This window comes from Lathyrus oleraceus, chromosome 2 (genome assembly GCF_024323335.1).
Source record: "Lathyrus oleraceus cultivar Zhongwan6 chromosome 2, CAAS_Psat_ZW6_1.0, whole genome shotgun sequence".
NCBI lineage: Eukaryota > Viridiplantae > Streptophyta > Magnoliopsida > Fabales > Fabaceae > Lathyrus > Lathyrus oleraceus.
The window spans coordinates 22,776,029-22,794,969 of record NC_066580.1 but is presented as its reverse complement, the minus strand read 5'-3'; the positions used below and the strand labels follow the sequence as shown (position 1 = coordinate 22,794,969).

Here is an 18,941-nt window from a genome sequence, read left to right as displayed (position 1 = left end):
GCATCACTCTATAACAGAATGTTCCCCAAGGTGTAATGAATGTGGTTTTCTCCATATCTTCGGGTTCCATCTTGATCTGATTATATCCGGAAAATCCATCCATAAACAAAAAGACTTGGAATTTAGCAGTATTGTCTACCAATATATCAATGTGTGACAGAGAGAAATCATCTTTCGAACTGGCTTTATTTAAATCTCTATAGTCAACACACATGCAGACTTTTCCATCTTTCTTAGGCACATGCACAATATGGGCCACCCATTACGGATACTCAGCAGTCACAAGGAAACCGACATCAATCTGCTTCTTTACTTCCTCTTTGATCTTCACATCCATATCAGGATGCGTTCTTCTCAACTTCTGCTTGACTGGCGGGCATTCTGGCTTCAATGGCAGTCTATTCTCCACAATCTCAGAATCCAAACCAGGCATGTCTTGATAGGACCAAGCAAACACATCTGAATACTCTCGAAGAAGATCAATCAACCCCTTCTTGACATCTGAACACAGGTGAGACCCAATCTTGACTTCCTTCACATCATCCTCAGAACCCAAGTTGACTAGCTCAATCTGCTCTTCGAACGACTGAATGGTATTTTCATCTTGCTCAAGAAGACGAGATAACTCATCACTCACTTCTACAACACTTTCCATCTCGGCTTCAAACACAGGGAATTCAAAATTTGGAGAAGGAGAAGGATCATTATATTCAATGGGGTTAGGAACCAACCTGCATAATGATTTGATATTTTGATTTTAGAGAAGTGAATTTGTGACCAAATATTATGCAGATGGACAATTATATTGTTTATTTATGCTTTTTGTGATTACCATTTTCAGAATAAAGCAAAAAGTAAAAACAAACATCATAGATGTGGATGAATATAATTAATTTTATTAATGATCAATTTGAAAATGCCCAAACAATGTTTGCTTCTCCCTTAGGCATAGGAGAAGGATTTTAAAAACATATAAAAGCAATTACTTAGATCGATGCAAAATAACAGGAACATCAACAGCAATCTAATTGTTGCAAGCCTTTCCATGCATCACAAAATTGGTGCAGTCTTCCTCTTCGTCATCCTCTAGCACAGTAGCTAAGTGTTGTTCATTGCCATGAATGAACCCACCGCTGTGGAAGCTAAGTTGCATATCTTCAGTCCTTGAGGTTGATGAACCTTTCTGGAACCCCAAACCGGTTCTGCCTTTGTTGTCGGAGACCTCTACCTTGCGCCCCCACGGATCAACATTGCTTTCTTCCACAATCTTCTTAGCATCTTTCAATGAGGACATAGGTGCCCCAATTCTCTTTTCAGCAGCAATAGATAAGGTCTGGAACGGAGTTCCAACCTCATCCTCAACTTCAACGTAAGAGAAAGATGACAAATGGCTAACCAACAGAGCCTTCTCTCCACCAACAATCACAAGCTTTCCATTCTTCACAAATTTGAGTTTCTGGTGCAAAGTGGAGGTAACAGCTCCTGCCTCATGGATCCATGGCCTTCCCAACAAGCAACTGTAGGCGGGGTGGATATCCATTACTTGAAAAGTAATTTGAAAATCACTCGGACCTATCTTAACTGGAAGGTCCACTTCACCAATAACCGTTTTACGTGAACCGTCGAAAGCTTTGACGATTACACCACTATACCTCATAGGCGCTCCTTGGTATGATAGATTTGACAGAGTTGACTTCAGAACTACATTCAGTGAAGACCTGGTGTCAACAAGCACATTTGACAAAGCATCCTCTTTGCAATTCATAGAAATGTGCAAAGCCAGATTACGGTTCCTTCCCTCCTCAGGGAGTTCTTCATCACAGAAGCTAAGATTATTGCAAGAAGTGATGTTAGCCATGATATGATCGAATTGGTCTATTGTAACATCATGTTCTACAAAAGCTTGTTCCAGAACTCTCTGTAGTGCTTCTCTGTGCGCTTTAGAATTCATGAGCAAAGACAACACTGAGATTTTGGAGGAGGTTTGGAGCAGCTGCTCCACCACATTGAACTCACTCCTTTTGATTAACCTAAGTACCTCATCATCATCGTTAGCTTTCAAATTGCTGGATTCACCAGACTTACCCTTTGAAACACCAACTGGATCTTCAGCAGGCACTTCCACATTCTTACTCACAACTGATTCTTCCTTGTCCTTTGGGAACACCGACCCAAACACATGACCACTGCGGGTCACCTTGGTAACATCAGCAATGCTCACCATAAATCTAGTCGTAGGTAACGGGACCTCTTGACCACCTTCTATCATTGTAGAATTATACTGATACGGAATAGCTTTATCAGATGAATACGGGATAGGGCCCGCTAACCGTATTACTAACGGCAATACTGATCTATTGCTGACATTGTTACTGTTGCTGTTGTCGTACTGGATTACCAATTTGTCTGGCTGCTTGAAAATGGGCACTATGACATTGACATCGTCATCTACATGACGGGATTGAACAATTTGAATCATGCCTTCATCCATCAGTCGCTGGATGTCCCTTTTCATAACTTCACAACCCCTCGGGTTAACACTACAAATAACACAACCATCATGGTCATGTTCACAATCACTCACCAAACAGATATCCTTATGCATCTGCACCAAGGATCTCTTGATAAAACGCACATCAAAAACTTTAAACTCGCCAGGATAACCATCCACCATATTCACAGAAGAGTTCCCATGGGCGGGCAACGGATTCGCTTTCACATTCGGCGCACGGTCCTTGAAGGACACCATTCCACTCTTCATCAGCTTTTGAGCCTCATACTTGAGTGGGTAGTAGTTCTCAATATCATGTCCGGGCGCTCCTTCGTGAAAAGCACAGCGGAGTTCAGGCTTATACCACCATGGAAGTGGTTCTGGAATCTACGACGGGTTTCTCGGTTGGATCAGGTTCTTGAGAACCAAAGACGGGTAGAGTTCTGCGTAAGACATAGGAATCGGGTCGAAATAGACCTTCTTCCTCTCAAAGTTTTGTTGATGATGATTGTTGTTGGTATTGTTGTTGTTGTAAGTGTTTGCTCGTTGTTGCGGTTGTAGTTGTTGATGTTATGGTTGTTGAACTAGTGTTGATTGTTGATTAGAAAATACCGGGATAACGGAAGATACTTGATGGTGGTGTTGACGGGATGATTGATTCCTTCTGATTTGAGGCCTCCTCTGCCTCCCACTACTCATCACATTCACTTCTATGTCTTTTTTCTTGCTGAAACTACTGCCACACCTCTTGCTTGTTGATGCCTCATCTTTTGACAAACGTCCCTCTCGGACTCCTTCCTCAAGCCTCATCCCCATGTTTACCATCTCGGTAAAGTCACTGGGGGCACTAGCAATCATTCGTTCATAATAAAATGAACTGAGGGTCTTTAGAAAGATCTTTGTCATCTCTTTTTCCTCCAAAGGAGGAGTGATATGGGCAGCCAATTCCCTTCATCTCTGTGCATACTCTTTAAATGTCTCTTTATCTTTCTGAGACATAGACCTCAGCTGGTCTCTATCAGGCACCATGTCCACGTTGTACTTATACTGCTTAACAAAAGCCTCTCCCAGGTCATTGAAAGTGTGAATGCTTGCACTATCCAACCCCATATACCAATGAAGCGCAGCACCGGTCAAACTGTCCTGGAAATAATGGATCAACAATTGATCATTATCGGTCTGAGTAGACATATTGCAAGCATACATCACTAGATGATTGAGTGGAGAAGTATTCCCTTTATATTTTTCAAAGTCAGGCACTTTGAACTTCATCGGGATCTTGACGTTGGGAACTAAACACAACTCAGCAGCACTCTTTTCAAACAAATCCTTACCCTTCAACGTCTTCAATTCCTTGCGCAATTCAAGAAACTGATCCTTCATTTCATCCATTTTCTCGTAGACATCCGGACCTTCAGACGGCTCGAAGTGATAAATGGTGTCCTCTACTCGAGGTAAGGTGTGCACAATGGGAGGTGGCACGGACATGACCGGGCTAGATGTCGGCATGGAAGCAAATGTAGGCGCAAAGCCTTTAGGCATAAAGTTGGACGGCATTCCCCACGGGAATCTGGCAGGCATAGTGGGTGCAAAATGAGCGGTAGCAGTAGGCATGATAGAGGTAGCCACCTCTGAAATAACAGTCCTCGCAGGAGGAGTTGCAGGCGTTGGAGAAGATTGACTATGAGCAGCAAGAACTGACTCCATCATGGCAGTCAGGCGGGAGATCTCGTCCTTCAGCTCTATGTTCTCTTGCTCTAGATGCTCCATAATTTTGAGATGATTGGCGTGGGTGTTATACCGGTGAGTCAGCTTGGCTAAAGCACAGAAGAAACACCAATGAGACATCTGGTGAAAGAGAAACCTGCTTATGCAAATGATGCATGAAATGCAATGCTTGTTTATTTATTTTTGTTTTCAAGGAACTTACTATATCATTTGCAAACATATATATCAACAATTGAAATAATTTTTATATGACCAAAAATCTCTTTTTCATTTATATAATTGGAAGGATTACACTAAGTACAATTTCAGAAACCAAATGAAAAATACAAGAGAAAAGGATACTAGTCATCCTAAGGATCCCTAACAACGTCAGAAGATTTGGCTGAAGGCGCGTACTTCCTTAGAATGCGTCGAATCTCGGTCTCAAAACAAGCCTTCATCTGAGTTTTCTACAGAACAAGCTGATCAACAATCTTCTTCCAAGCAACGGAAGGCTGAGGCATGCTAGAAGATGAAACCTCTGGCTCTCTTTGTCTCTTCATCACTCGGTCTTCAAGTAGCTCAATAAGTGCATAGCACTCTAAATATTCAATGATTATTGTAACACCCTAAATGCCGACTCGTCATTTAATAAAATATTTCAAATAAAAATCACATATTAAAGTGTCACACATACTTCACCAAAGTATAAAAATCCTCAAATACCAGATAGTCATGCCAAATAAGTAGCGGAAATTAAACAAATTCTGAAATAAAGTATCAACGACAAACTCCAAAAAACAAAACATAACATAACACAATGACAGAAAACAACTCATCCCCATTGTTACATATCGGAGAGACTCCTCTAAGATCCAATGATAAAAACTAAAGGGGGCATAAACGTCATCCCCTAACTCACCAACTACTCCTGTACCTGATTGCATGTACTCCCGAGGAGCACAGACGCCACAACAACCAATAGGGGTGAGAATCCATCTAACAATTATTTACAGTGAAATTCAGCAAGATAGGATGGTAGTAACGAATATAACAGTATTTTCAATCACACTCAAAACACAATCAAGCAAATCATAATACAAACGCAATGCAATGCCACCATCTCCATCTCCAATGCATGTGGTACCAGTATCACTGGGGTCAGAGGTATGCTACTGATATTCCCATTGTTCCTCTCTGAATCGTGTCTCTCTCTGGACGTGAGACCACCATATTCCCTCTCTGAACCAGACCATCACTGAACCGAACTCCTACCTATCTTCGAAATAGATGAATGCATGATCATAAAACAACACAACATGCAACATCATCTCAAAATCATAACAACACACAAGTCTCGATCATTCATATAAGATTCCCCTCTTAAACGAATAATTCACCATACTCGGTCATCATTGTAATCCTTCTTTGGATTACTATACTCAAAGCACCATTCAAGGTCATCACTATAATCCCTTTCTGGATTACTATACTCAAGATTATATTTTTAAAATAATTTATTTATTTATCTCAAAAGGTAAAGTTATATTATTATCAATTGTCCTCAACTCATCAAATTGCTCAAAACAACTCAAAAAGTCCCAAGGACTCATATTTTCTCAAAAATTTATTGCTCAAAACAACTCAAAAAGTCCCAAGGACTCATATTTTCTCAAAAACTCTCAAATATTTACATTTTCTCAAAATCTCTTAAAAATTCATTTATTATTATTATTATTATTTGTATCAGACCACCAACAAGGTAATGACAAGTAGTTTACTCAAATTGCTCAAAAAATGATCCTAAGGTCACGAAAGAGACTCTAACGTTAAAAGATACTCCAAAATGCCACAAAAAATTTCCGAACTTCAAAATTCCAGGTAATGCTCAAAAATACCAAAATTGTCGGAAAAAGTCAGGAAACACCAAAATCGCCAGAAAAGTTGGAAATCACCAAAATCCTTTGAAATCAGAATCGGGACGAAATCAACCACTATAGACCGATCTTCGTCGTGGCACCGCCGATGGTACCGAGACGCGTCGCGGCTGGCCGCAAAAATTGTGACCGAAAGTCACTCAGCTATGGCCCGCCTGACACGGCCCTCCGTCGGCTTCCCTCGTTGCCACTATCGCTGGAGTGCGACACGATTCCTCTGTTGTCGCCATCGCCGGAGCACAACATAACTCCCTTGTCGCCGCCTCACGGCGCGGCTCGCCACCGCGCAAAGGATATCCCCGCGATCGCCGTCCGCCGCCTTTTTGGCGTGAACCGGATGTCGACGATTAGTGCGTCCCTCGCTGCGCGACTCCGACCACCCTCAACCGATTTTCTGATTTTTTTGGCAAAGTCCGATTTTTCCAAAAAAAGAGTTTTTTCCTGTAAGTAATTAAAACAGCTAAAAAATAAATTCTTTCAATTTTGGGAAAGTTCCGGAAAAACAGTCGACTCAAGAAAAATAAAATTGGGAAAATATTTTGGATTCCATAATCACAAATTTGAGGAATCAAACAACCCTAACGGAGTCGTTCGAATCCCCGAGGAAAATTTTCAACACAAGAACAACCAAATTAACAAAAATAGATATTCATTCAATTAGGTCATATCACAAGGTTATCACTTCCAACAATAAGGTATGGAGACATAAGGGGATTTATCCCAAATTTCTCACTAGGGTCTACGAGCAAACACATAACAACAACATTTCTACAGAATTCAATCATATATAAGAAAACAACGTATCTCATAATTCACATAAAGAAAATTTAGGGAAACTCATAACAATCCCTAATGGCGTTGATAGGAGGATAAGAAACCCTCACTATCCTGTAAGTCTGAAACCACCTAAGCATAGACAATTTCCCCTGCCTCGAATTTGTTGTAATGTTGATTCTCTAGGAATTTTCTTAAATCCCTGCTCCTAAAACCTTCACGTTCCCAGAATTCTCTCTACCTCTTTGTGACAATTGAGATTTCTAACCTAATTTTCTTCCAACCTTTAGTATTTATATGGACTTATTTTTCAAAATTATATTTTTCGCCCATTTAAATCCAATTCTCTCCTCTTCTACCTTCTACTTTTCATTAATCACAAAATGATCCACTTCTCTTATTTAATCAATTAAATAATTATTAAATCAAATAAATATTTATATAAAGTAAATCTTCAATTAAATAATTATTTTATCATGAATCTTCAATCTACATTATTTTATTTTATTATTAATAATTAAGTGATAATTAAAATAATAATATTTATCTGATCTCTCAACTCTTAACCCAAGTAATTAGTAAACTATCAAAATACCCCTACATTTCAAAACCATCACAATTCTCATATAATAACTAAATCACGCAAACGATTAAATAAAATATTTAAATAATAAGTTAGACGTTACAATTATTGATTGTTTTTCAATGTGGGTCTTGAACTCCTTACATAGCAAAAATATTCTAGGTTTTTTTCCTTGTGGATATGCATTTAATTTCGTCCAGAATCATTCGATCAGTTGTATATTATTAATCCATAAATATATCAACAAAAATATATGATTTGGTTTATTTATACTTGATTTATCTAGACAATTGACCAACAAATCATATAACCATATTATTAAATAAAAACAATAAAATTGAATCTTCAATAGAAGATTAGTCCAAAACACATCAATCTGATTTTGTTGAGTAAGGTCTATATGTCGTACCCACGTGTTGTGACATCGCATTCGGCATGTGTTCCTTTTACACACAAAAAAAAAATCATCTTGAATCAGTTTGACAAACTTGAACACTTTTTTATAATGTTATTTTGCAAAATTCAATCAACCCAAAAGAAACAACAAAGGGAATAAAGAATGTCTTGATAAGAATGAAGAGGTGAGAAAGAAAGTGAAAAAGGTAAGTGAAAAGAGTAGAAACACTTTGTTAGAATGAGGTCTTTCGTATACTTAATAGGACATTTAATTGATTATATTGTGACCCGAGCATCGAATTGAAGTATCATAATACCCCTTTACAAAAAAGCATAGAAAATTGGTTTAGGTTTCAACATTTATAATATTTAGTTTATGATTTTGGAATTTTTGTGTTGTTTTGAATTACATTAGTTTTCTTGGCTACATTTTATATTTTATATAGGATTGAGCATTTTTATAGTCACTTATGTTAGTCTTACTTACAAAAATTTGAAAAGTCAAGAAATATCATCTGACATCTTGCTCTACCATTTGTAAGCCTCAATTTTTTTCTGTGTAATTAATTTACGGAAAAATTATTCAAACAAAATCAACACTGATGTCTCTTTTTTATCTTCTCTCAACATCAAGACAAAACATCTTATTCAAATATTTGACACACTAAGAAAATGTCATCATAGAAAAACCGTGCGAAGGACGGAAAGAGTTTTGGATAATGAAAAAACATTTTTATCACTATTTATCTATTAATTTGAAGAAAGTAATAAGAAGCAATTGAAGGAAAAGAAATGTCGAAATTGGAAGTGGGGGTGATAATAGCAATGAAAGGCCATCCAGGGAGTGGGAAAAGCACTTTAGCGAAATCCATAGCTTCATCTCTCAAAATCCCTCTAATCGACAAAGACGATATCAAAGACTGTACCCTTCCTCTTCGTTTAACCTCACCCGCTTCTCTTCTCAACGACCTATCATACGACGCCATCTGGCAGATTGCTTCCACTCAGCTTAGCGTCGGTCTCAGCGTTGTTCTTGACTCTCCTCTTTCTCGTAGGGTTCACTTCGACCGTCTCCGTCAACTCGCCGCAGAGTTTGGTGCTTGTCTTGTTATCGTCGAGTGTAGGCCGAATGACCGTGAACTGTGGCGACGGAGGCTTGAGGGACGCGGCGGTGGTGGAGGAGGACATAAACCGGCGACGTGGGAGGATTTGGAGAAGCTTCTCGAAGAGTATGGAGGTTGTAGTGATTATGATGTCGGCGATGTGGCGAGGATGGTGGTGGATACAACCGCACCGGTGTCTTTGGATCGGTTGTGTTCGGATGTTTTGGAGTTCATTTTCTCTCACGCTGCTTAGACTCTTGCGATTTAGCCACGCGTCTTTCGTCTTGATTACAATGGCTGCATTCTGATATCTAAATAAGTACATATGTACAATTTTGTAAGGTCTACTTCTACCTACTTGTCTATATTGGGAAATTTTACTCTAGAAATATTTGTATTCAAATAATTTCTTAAGTATATAAACATTTTTGTCTCAAATTTAATAGTATTCATAAAAAGTCTTGAAACGGTGAGAAATTATATGTTTGATAAATAATACATAATTTCTCTTCACGTATTGAAAAATTGGGGTATAATTTCTGGGTTTATCATATATTTTTTTAAATATATAATATATTCCGTTAGTTATTTTAAAAACTAAGGAGTAAACATATTCAGTGTATATGCTTCGAATCACATAAACCTCCGTTTATATTTTTATCTCATTAAAAGTGATGCCTTTTACGAGTTAGTAGACTTATTTTTTTGTTATTATGTTAACCAAAACACATTCTTTTTCCGAGTTTTCACGTCTCATCTATATACTTTGTAGCCCATCAATCTGAAGATGATACATTTTCAGAATTCGACGAAAGGGATGCAACTTTTGTTATCGATGAGAATCATACAGGAATAACAGAAAGTTTGACATTTTTACATAACATGTCTAAACTTTAACTTTCTTATCATGTTATAACACTATGTTTGTATATGTAGAATATTACGACATCAGGGACCCTTTAATCGAGTGTCGTTATTGTAAAGTCATGATGTGGTATCAAGAGAGGATGAACAAAACTTGTCATTCTGCTAATATAAAATTTAACTTATGTTGTGGGAATGGAAAAGTTGAATTTCCCTTCTTAAAACAGTCTCATGAGTTACTTTCATGTCTTATGTTTGATCAAGAAAGTTTAGTTAACCGGAAGTTGCAACAACAAATTCGAATTTACAACATGATATTTGTCTTCACATCACCGAACGCAAAGTTAAATAATCGTTTTAACAAAGGTGTTAGACCACTAACACTTCGGATTCAAGGTCAATCGTATCATCGAATTGGAAGTTTGTTACCACCTGAAGGTCAAACTCCGAAACTTGTATAACTTTATATTTATGACACTGAAAACGAGGTCCAAAATCGGATGCAAGGTCTAAGTTATATTTAAACTAACTCATTTATTTTACATTTAAATTACCACATTCTTGCAATATTTCCTTCACATCACATTTCGTATATCTCTATAGTATATACTTATATAAAATGTTAACACATTTTGTATTCTACTATTTTTTTTAGGAATACCAAAAACATTGATCCCTTGATTGTACATCAACTATCTGATATGCTTTACGAACATAACACTAATGCAACAAGTTTTAAGATGGCCAAGTAATGGTTAAGTCATGGAAATACTCAAAATTTGAAATTGAGGCTAATTTCTGATAGAACCACCGATCGTCGAATATATAATCAACCAACTGTATTTGAAGTTGACGCGTTAATTGTTAGTGATGTTTACACAACATAAATGAGGGATATAATCATGCAAATAAAAGGAGGGCAACTACAACAGATTAATGTGATACATGCAAGTTACTTAGCTTATCAGTATCCTTTGATTTTTCCCTATGGGAAAGATGGTTACAAGCCTAACATTGCTCATAGAGACTTAGACATCTTCCAAAACAACAAGAGAAATAGACTAACCATAAGAGAATGGCTATCATTTCACATTCAAAGCAGAGTCATTGAAGCCAAGACATTGTTATCATCTCGAAGACTACTCAAACAATTTTTGGTTGATGGTTACACAATTTTAGAGTCTGAAAAATTAGAATGGATCCATAAAAATCAACCAAAGCTAAGGGTGTCAAAGTACAAAAGTCTTAATAAGGAAGGTGATCAAAGTCAAACACCAGGTTCAAGCACAAGGAAAAGAGTGGTATTTCCATCTTCTTATGTTGGGGGTCGTAGGTTTATGGATCAATTGTACTATGATGGTATGGCTATTTGTAGTAAAATGGGGTTTCCTGATTTGTTCATAACTTTTACTTGTAATATGAATTGGCCTGAGATACATAGAGTACTGGAACCTCTTCATTTGAAAACACAAGATAGACCAGATGTCATTTCGAGGATATTCATAATCAAGTTTGACCAATTACTTTCAGATTTAACAAAGAAGGGTGTGTTAGGAAAAGTGCTTGCATGTAAGTAATATTTCTCAACCTTACTTTTGCTATATTTACCTTATACTAAATTTAACTCATTATTTTTTGGTTTCTCATATAAATATGTACACTATTGAGTTTCAAAAGAGAGGGTTGCCACATGCACATATCTTGATATTTTTGCATCCTTCTTACAAGTATCTAAGACCCGGAGGTATTGACAAAATTATTAGTGTTGAAGTGCCAGATCCTTCGAAAGACCCAAAGTTGTACAATTTGGTTAAAACTCACATGGTTCATGGTCCTTGTGGTTTGGAAAATCTGAATTCACCTTGCATGAAAGACATGAAATGCTCCAAGTATTACCCAAAAAAAATTCAACCTTCAACAATAGTCAATCAAGATGGCTATCCAGTATATAGGAGAAGAGGCAATGGACACACACTTGACAAAAATGAAATCATCCTTCATAGTGGTCATGTAGTTCCTCACAATCCAAGTTTATTGTTGAAGTATAAAGCCCATATCAACATGGAATTATGCAATCAAAATACTTTGATCAAATACTTATTCAAGTAGATAAACAAAGGTTCAAATCGAATTTCTACCGTTATTCAACCTTCTGACAACAACATGTGTGGTGAGAAAAACAACATTGACGAAATCAATCAATATCTAGATTGTCGATACATCTCCCCAACTGAAATATGTTGGAGGATATTTTCATATTCTATACGCGATAGGAAGCCAGCTGATGAGAGGTTATATTTTCACATGGAAGGAGAAAATTATATTTATTACAAAGACTTAGAGCAAATTGGGAATGTTTTACTCAAACCAAGTGTAACCGAATCAATGTTTACATCATGGTTTGAGTCAACCAAAAAAATATGAAGATGCACGATTGTTAACATATGATGACTTTGTCTCTAAGTTTGTGTACCATAAACTAAGTAGGAGTTGGAAACCTAGTAAAAGGGGGTATACCATTGGTTGTCTTATTCGGGTCTAAAGAGAATTTATTGAGGCAATTAAAGAGGCACATGTTTGGGTTTCTGATGTTTTTTTACGAAAGTTATTTATTACTATGTTGTTATCATCATCCATGAATATACCCAAACATGTTTGGACTAGATACTAGTTCCAATACTAGGTAGTGATTCATCATTAATGTGGCTCTTTCTTTTAAGTGGGCAGACAATATTTTTATTTCCTTTTCCACTCCACTTTAATTGCCATAACTTCACAAGAATCCAAATCCCCAATTTCACTCTTACATATTCAAGTTGATTATCATCCAAACCTTTTGCAAATTTGTCAGCTAATTGCATTTCATGCTTTAGAACTATGAATTTATCTTCCACAAATTTTCTAATGGAGTGATGACAGAAATTAATGTGCTTGGTCCAACTGTGCTGAATAGGATTTTTGGACATAGTTGTAGCATTCAGGCTGTCATAGTACAATGTCATGACATTGTGTGTGACATTGTAAGCAATCATCAATAGTTTCAACCAACCCTGTTGAGAACAGCTACTTCCATCTGCTATATATTCAGCATAAACACCATTTTCATCTTTCAAATGTGTAGGAGCAGGTGTCCTTTCACTCTTCATCCCAATCTTCTCAACATTGTTCTTGGCACTTTTGCTTTGAGATAGACACATAGGCCCTTCTATCTGCTTGACTTGTAGCCCAAGTCCAACAAAGCTCTTTCCAACTTCAGACTGTATATGACCAACAACTTGTTCAATCATCTGATCCAATCTCCTATCTATTTGAGCCATCATGAGCTTTTCTCCTTTGGAAGTGATGTTAAGTCTGAGTTTCTGGTGTGACATCCTTGTCTGACATTTCCCATAGACTTTCAATTTGGGAGTTTCTCTAGCAGATATAATCATCTTCATACCTTTCTCTTTGACTGAGGTACATTTTGAGGAGTAACTAATTTGAGAGTTCCATATGTAACAGTTGTCTTTGGTTCTGACTCCTTCCATGATCACTTCACTTTCTTTGTTGGTAATCAGACATTCAGTTTTAGTGAAGTTAACATTTAGACCTTGGTCACATAGTTGACTGATGCTTATTAGATTTGCAGTCAAGCCTTTAACTAGTAGGACCTTGTCAAGTTCAGGAACTCCAAGACAATCAAGCTTACCTGTTCCATTGATTTCACCCTTTGCTCCATCACCAAAGGTTACATAGCTTATGGCATGAGGATGAAGGCCAGTTAGTAGGTCTTTGTTTCCAGTCATGTGTCTAGAATATCCACTATCAAAATACCACTCTTCTTTGGCTGAGATTCTGAGGGGAGTGTGAGTTATTAGACTTGTAACATTAGTCTTAGGAACCCATTGCTTCTTGTTGATAGGCATGTGTTGTTTGGGTCTGGGTTGATAGTGAGTCTGATGATGAACAGGGCTAGGATAACCATACAGCTTATAGCAGAAGGGCTTCAGGTGACCAAATTTCCCACAATAATGGCATCTCCATCTTTGGTGTTTCCCTTTCTGCTGTCTTCTCTTCTGATATTGTGACATATGATGTGACATCACAGGTTTGCTTTTACTATGGTTGCACTTAGGTTTGACTTTAGGTTTGCAACCAGTGTAACTGCACTCAGGCTTAGATTCATTATACCCAATGCCATATTTGTCTCCTGTTATTTGTCCAGTTTGGAGAATCTTGTCTAAGGAGTCAAATCCATTGTTTAACATTCTTACATACTTGGTCATCTCTTCTAGTTTAGAATTCAAGAACATAGCTTCAATTTTTAACTTAGAGATGGTTTCCACATGGTCTGCCTTCTCATTCTCCAGCTGTACTATCTTCTGGATTTCAACTTGTTGACTTTCATCTAGCTTGGCATTCAGAACCACTGCTTCTGTTTTTAGTTTGGAGATGGTTTCCAAGTGTTCTACCTTCTCATTCTCAAGTTGAGTTATTTCCTTCTTCTGGCTTTCAACCTGTTTACACAACTCTACACTTTTGTGACACAGCTTTCTGTAGGTAGTGGCCAACTCTTCAAAGATTACTTCATCATCACTTGAGTCTTCATCAGAACCCCGTCTTCCAGTCAAGGCAGTTACCAGATTTGCAGATTCTTCTGTTTCACTCTCATCAGACCAAGTGGCATCAAGACTCATCTTCTGCTTCTTGAGGTAGGTTCCATATTCAGTTCTAATGTGTCCATACCCATCACATTCATAGCACTGTACTTCTTTTCCTTCTTTGGGCTTATCATCTGACCTTGCTCTTCTTCCAGCATTGTTGAATTTACTGATGTCAGATGAGATGTTCTTGACATTAGCCTTAGATCTTACATCCATCTTTTTCAACAGTCTGTTGAACTGTCTTCCCAACATTGCTACTTCATTGGCCAAATCTTCATCACCATCCTGACTATTTTCCTCTTCTGCGTTTGACATGAAGGCCATGCTTTTGGTTTTCTTTTTAGAACCATCATTCAATCCCATCTCAAATGTTTGGAGGGAACCAATTAGCTCATCAACCCTCATGTTGGAGATGTCTTGAGACTCTTCTATGGCAGTCACCTTCATAGCAAATCTCTTAGGGAGTGACCTGAGTATTTTTCTTACCAATTTTTCATCTGACATCTTCTCTCCCAGGGCTCCTAAGGCATTAGCAATTTCAAGGATACTCATATGAAATTCATGAATATTTTCATCTTCTTTCATCCTTAAATTTTCAAACTTGGAGGTGAGCAGCTGTAGTATAGACATCTTTACTCTAGAGGTGCCTTCATGAGTGGTCTTGAGAATGTCCCAAGCATCTTTAGCCACTTCACAGTTGTTTACCAACCTGTGAAATTCTGGTATCAGATATAAGATGTCGAAGGTAATGTCACGACACTGATATCTAGTTATAAACAATGGATAAACAGAAACAGAATGGTAAAGCAAATAACACAAGCAATTGTTAACCCAGTTCGGTGCAACTCACCTACGTCTGGGGGCTACCAAGCCAGGAAGGAAATCCACTATAATAGAATTAGTTCAAAGACTATCCGTACACTTCACCAAGTTACAGTCTTTCTCACCTAATCTCTACCCGTGCAATTTCTACCTAAGCACTCTTAGATATGAGAACCCACTCACTTCCCTTACAATCACACACCCGTGATTGAAAACAACAATCCCTTGTGAAAAGCAAATACTTTTCAATTACAATATTCTTGATTTTACTTCACAGTTTCAATCAAGAAGACACACTCTTGATCTTGCTTCAAAGCTTTGATCAAGAAGACAAATCAGTCCAATTCAATCATCAATGGATGACTTGAATGACCTACAGACACAAACCCTAGCTCTCTCTCTAAATTTCGCTCAGTCTTGGTTGTGTGTACAATCAGGTTTTCTAAGTCCCTTTTTATAGAAGTATTGGACACCTTGAAAACCCTAGATATATTTTCCAATCAAATCTTTTCATATCAGCTGTAAAGATCTCCTTGGAAAATAAACAAATTTGGTTGATATCCCTGATAGAATGCGCCAGCTAGCCATATCTTCAATCAACCAATGATTGCCACTAATTGTGAAATCACAAAACACCAGACATTCATACTGAATGTTCTGTGTACAAGATGTCAAGACATCGGGTCTGACATCTGGAAAAATCCTGCATAATCTAGTTTCCTTTTATAGCAGGTACAACCATATCAGTTATCATGACAATGAGTATGTCAACTGAAACAATCCTGCAGCATATGTCTTCCATTTAAGCTCCAACAGGTACAACCAATATCAGAAGCCTTGTCAATGTATGTGGCATTCTGAAACAATCCTGCTTGCATATGTTCTTCATCTTCAGCAGGTACATAGGATATCTCATGTTAAGACATCACACAAGACATCTTGTGAACACTCTTTGTTTTACCAAAATTGCTGCCAACTCTTAGAATCAACAACCTGTAAATATTCTTGTCTACTCCATTGAATATTGCATTCAATGCTTTAGAATTTCCAAGGGCTAGATCATCCTCCTCCTTGGACCATTGTTCTTAAGGTTTCTTATCAGTTGTGGCTTCTCCTTCTTTAGTAATTACAGGATGTACCCAGCCTGTTAACACAGCCTTCCAAGCCTTGTTATCAAGAGATTTTAGGAAAGCTACCATTCGATGTTTCCAATAGTCATAGTTAGATCCATCCAAAATTGGTGGTCTGTGAAAAGATCCTCCATCTCTCTCCATTGTACCAGAAAGTATTGTCCCTAGATCTCACCCAGAACCAGAGCAGGATGCCTGCTCTGATATCAATTGAAATTCTGGTATCAGATATGAGATGTCGAAGGTAATGTCACGACACTAATATCCGAGTAATGCAAACAGGATAAAGATAGAGAGTAGTAATGCAAGAGACACAAGCAATTGTTAACCCAGTTTGATCCAACTCACCTACATCTGGGGGCTACCAAGCCAAGAAGGAAATCCACTAAATAGAATCAGTTCAAAGACTCTCCGTACACTTCAACAAGTTACAGTCTTTCTCACCTAATCTCTACCCGTGCAATTTCTACCTAAGCACTCTTAGATATGAGAACCCACTCACTTCCCTTCAATCACACCTGTAATTTTAAACAACAATTCCTTGTGAAAATAAAACACTTTTCAATAACACACACTTGATTTTACTTCACAGTTTCAATCAAGTAGACACACACTTGATCTTGCTTAACATCTTTGATCAAGTAGACACACACTTGATCTTGCTTAACAGCTTTGATCAAGTAGACACACACTCTTGCTTACAAGCTTTGAGTGACAAATTACAACCACAAATCAGACCAATTCAATCATCTATGGATGACTTGAATGGCTTACAAGTCTCACGACTAAACAAGACACAAACCCTTGCTCTCTCTCAGTATTTCGCTCAGTATTAGTTGTGTGTCAAATCAGGTTTTCCAAGTCCCTTTTTATAGAAGCTTTCAGCTGGGCTTGGACATCTTGAAAACCCTAAAACTATTTTCTAATTAAATCTTCTCATAACAGCTGGTTAGATCTCCTTGGAAAATAAGTAAATCAGGTTGTAATCAATGATTGAATGCGCCTGCAAATCAAATCTTCAATCATACATAGATTGCCATTAAATGCGCAATCACATAACACCAGACATTCACACTGAATGTTCTGTGTACAGGATGTCATGACATTGGGTCTGACATCCTGGAACAATCCTGCATAATTCCATAATTCCTTTTATAATTTCCAGTAGGTACATAATATCAGATGTCATGACATCGTGTATGACATCCTGAAACAATCCTGCATAATTATGTTTTCCATTTAAACTCCAGCAGGTACATAGGATATCTTATGTTAAGACATCACACACAACATCTTGTGAACACTCTTTGTTTTACCAAAATTGCTGCCAACACTTAGAACCAACACATCCCATATGTTAACATAGTATATTCTTTGATGTATGTTATGGTTTGTACTAGACCCGACATATCATATGCAGTAAGTCTTGTAAGCAGGTACATGGTGAATCCTGGAAAGGCTCACTAGCAAGCATTGAAGTGGATTCTAAGGTACATAAATGGGTCTCTGAACAGAATCCTGATTTATGGTGGAGTATGTGGTGAAAATAGTAAAGCGGAAATCGAAGGGTATGTCGACTCTGATTATGCAGGTTGTATGGATTCCAGAAAATTTATTTCTGGATATGTGTTCACTATGTTTGGCACAACAATAAATTGGAAAATGACAATTCAGAAAGTTGTTGCCTTATCAACTGTAAGGCCCTAATTTTGACCCTAAGATCCCTCATCGCATCATATCATTGCTCATTGCATTGCCTCAAGGATCATAGCATCTATGGCTCCTTTACCCTAGGTTGGGACTTGTGTGAGTTGGTTTGAGACCACCAAGTATGATTGAATTGTATATTATTGCTTTTCTTATTTTGTTTACTACCCAAAAGCACAAAAATATGTCACTAACTCTTTTTGTTTTGAAGCTCAAGTGATCATGTGTTCCCCAGCTCCTAGGAGGCTCCTAAGCTCAATGATGTGGCTAGATGAAGGTGAAAACAAGCATGAAAATGGTCCACAAGATCCCAAATCATCATATATGTCTCCCAAGTATCTCAAATTTCCAATTTTATCAAGATAAACCAAAAGGCTTGAGGATTGTTTCCCAAGGAAACCCTAATTCAACTGTGCTTTGACTGTGCCTTGCTCATGAAGCAACCTCAAACTTTGATCAAATTTAATCAAGGTAAGTTCTTTCATTAATTATTTTACACATATATGAGATTATGTGAGTATCCTCAATCATTCATTCATCAAGATTTGAAGTTTGGCCTTGAGAAGTTGGCCAATCAAGTCATCTGAATAAACTGAGGATCACAGAGACACAACTTGTGATGTGTTTATCAAATGAAGATGACCCCAAGAGAAAATATGTTCTTAAGAACCATATAAACAACTTTCATGTTCATCAAAAATTCATTTGAAACTTGTAAGGTCATCATTCATTTCAAAACATTATAGGTCATTTTGACTGAAACCCTAATTTTGGGTCAACTTCC

The 18,941-nt window shown here is 37.5% G+C and overlaps 1 protein-coding gene and 1 pseudogene across 1 annotated transcript; both read left to right on the top strand.

Moving 5' to 3' along the window:
• Nucleotides 1–8,680: 8,680 nt before the first annotated feature.
• Nucleotides 8,681–9,244, top strand: LOC127121707 (uncharacterized). The gene has a single exon (XM_051052154.1). The coding sequence runs from the start codon at nt 8,681–8,683 to the stop codon at nt 9,242–9,244; it is 564 nt and encodes a 187-aa protein (XP_050908111.1).
• A 1,498-nt stretch (nt 9,245–10,742) lies between these two features.
• LOC127121706 (uncharacterized) lies at nt 10,743–12,397 on the top strand (annotated as a pseudogene).
• Nucleotides 12,398–18,941: the final 6,544 nt, after the last annotated feature.

What these genes read in the sequence shown, in the direction of transcription:
- LOC127121707 (XM_051052154.1), top strand. Translation starts at nt 8,681, where the DNA reads ATGTCGAAATTGGAAGTGGGGGTGATAATAGCAATGAAAGGCCATCCA.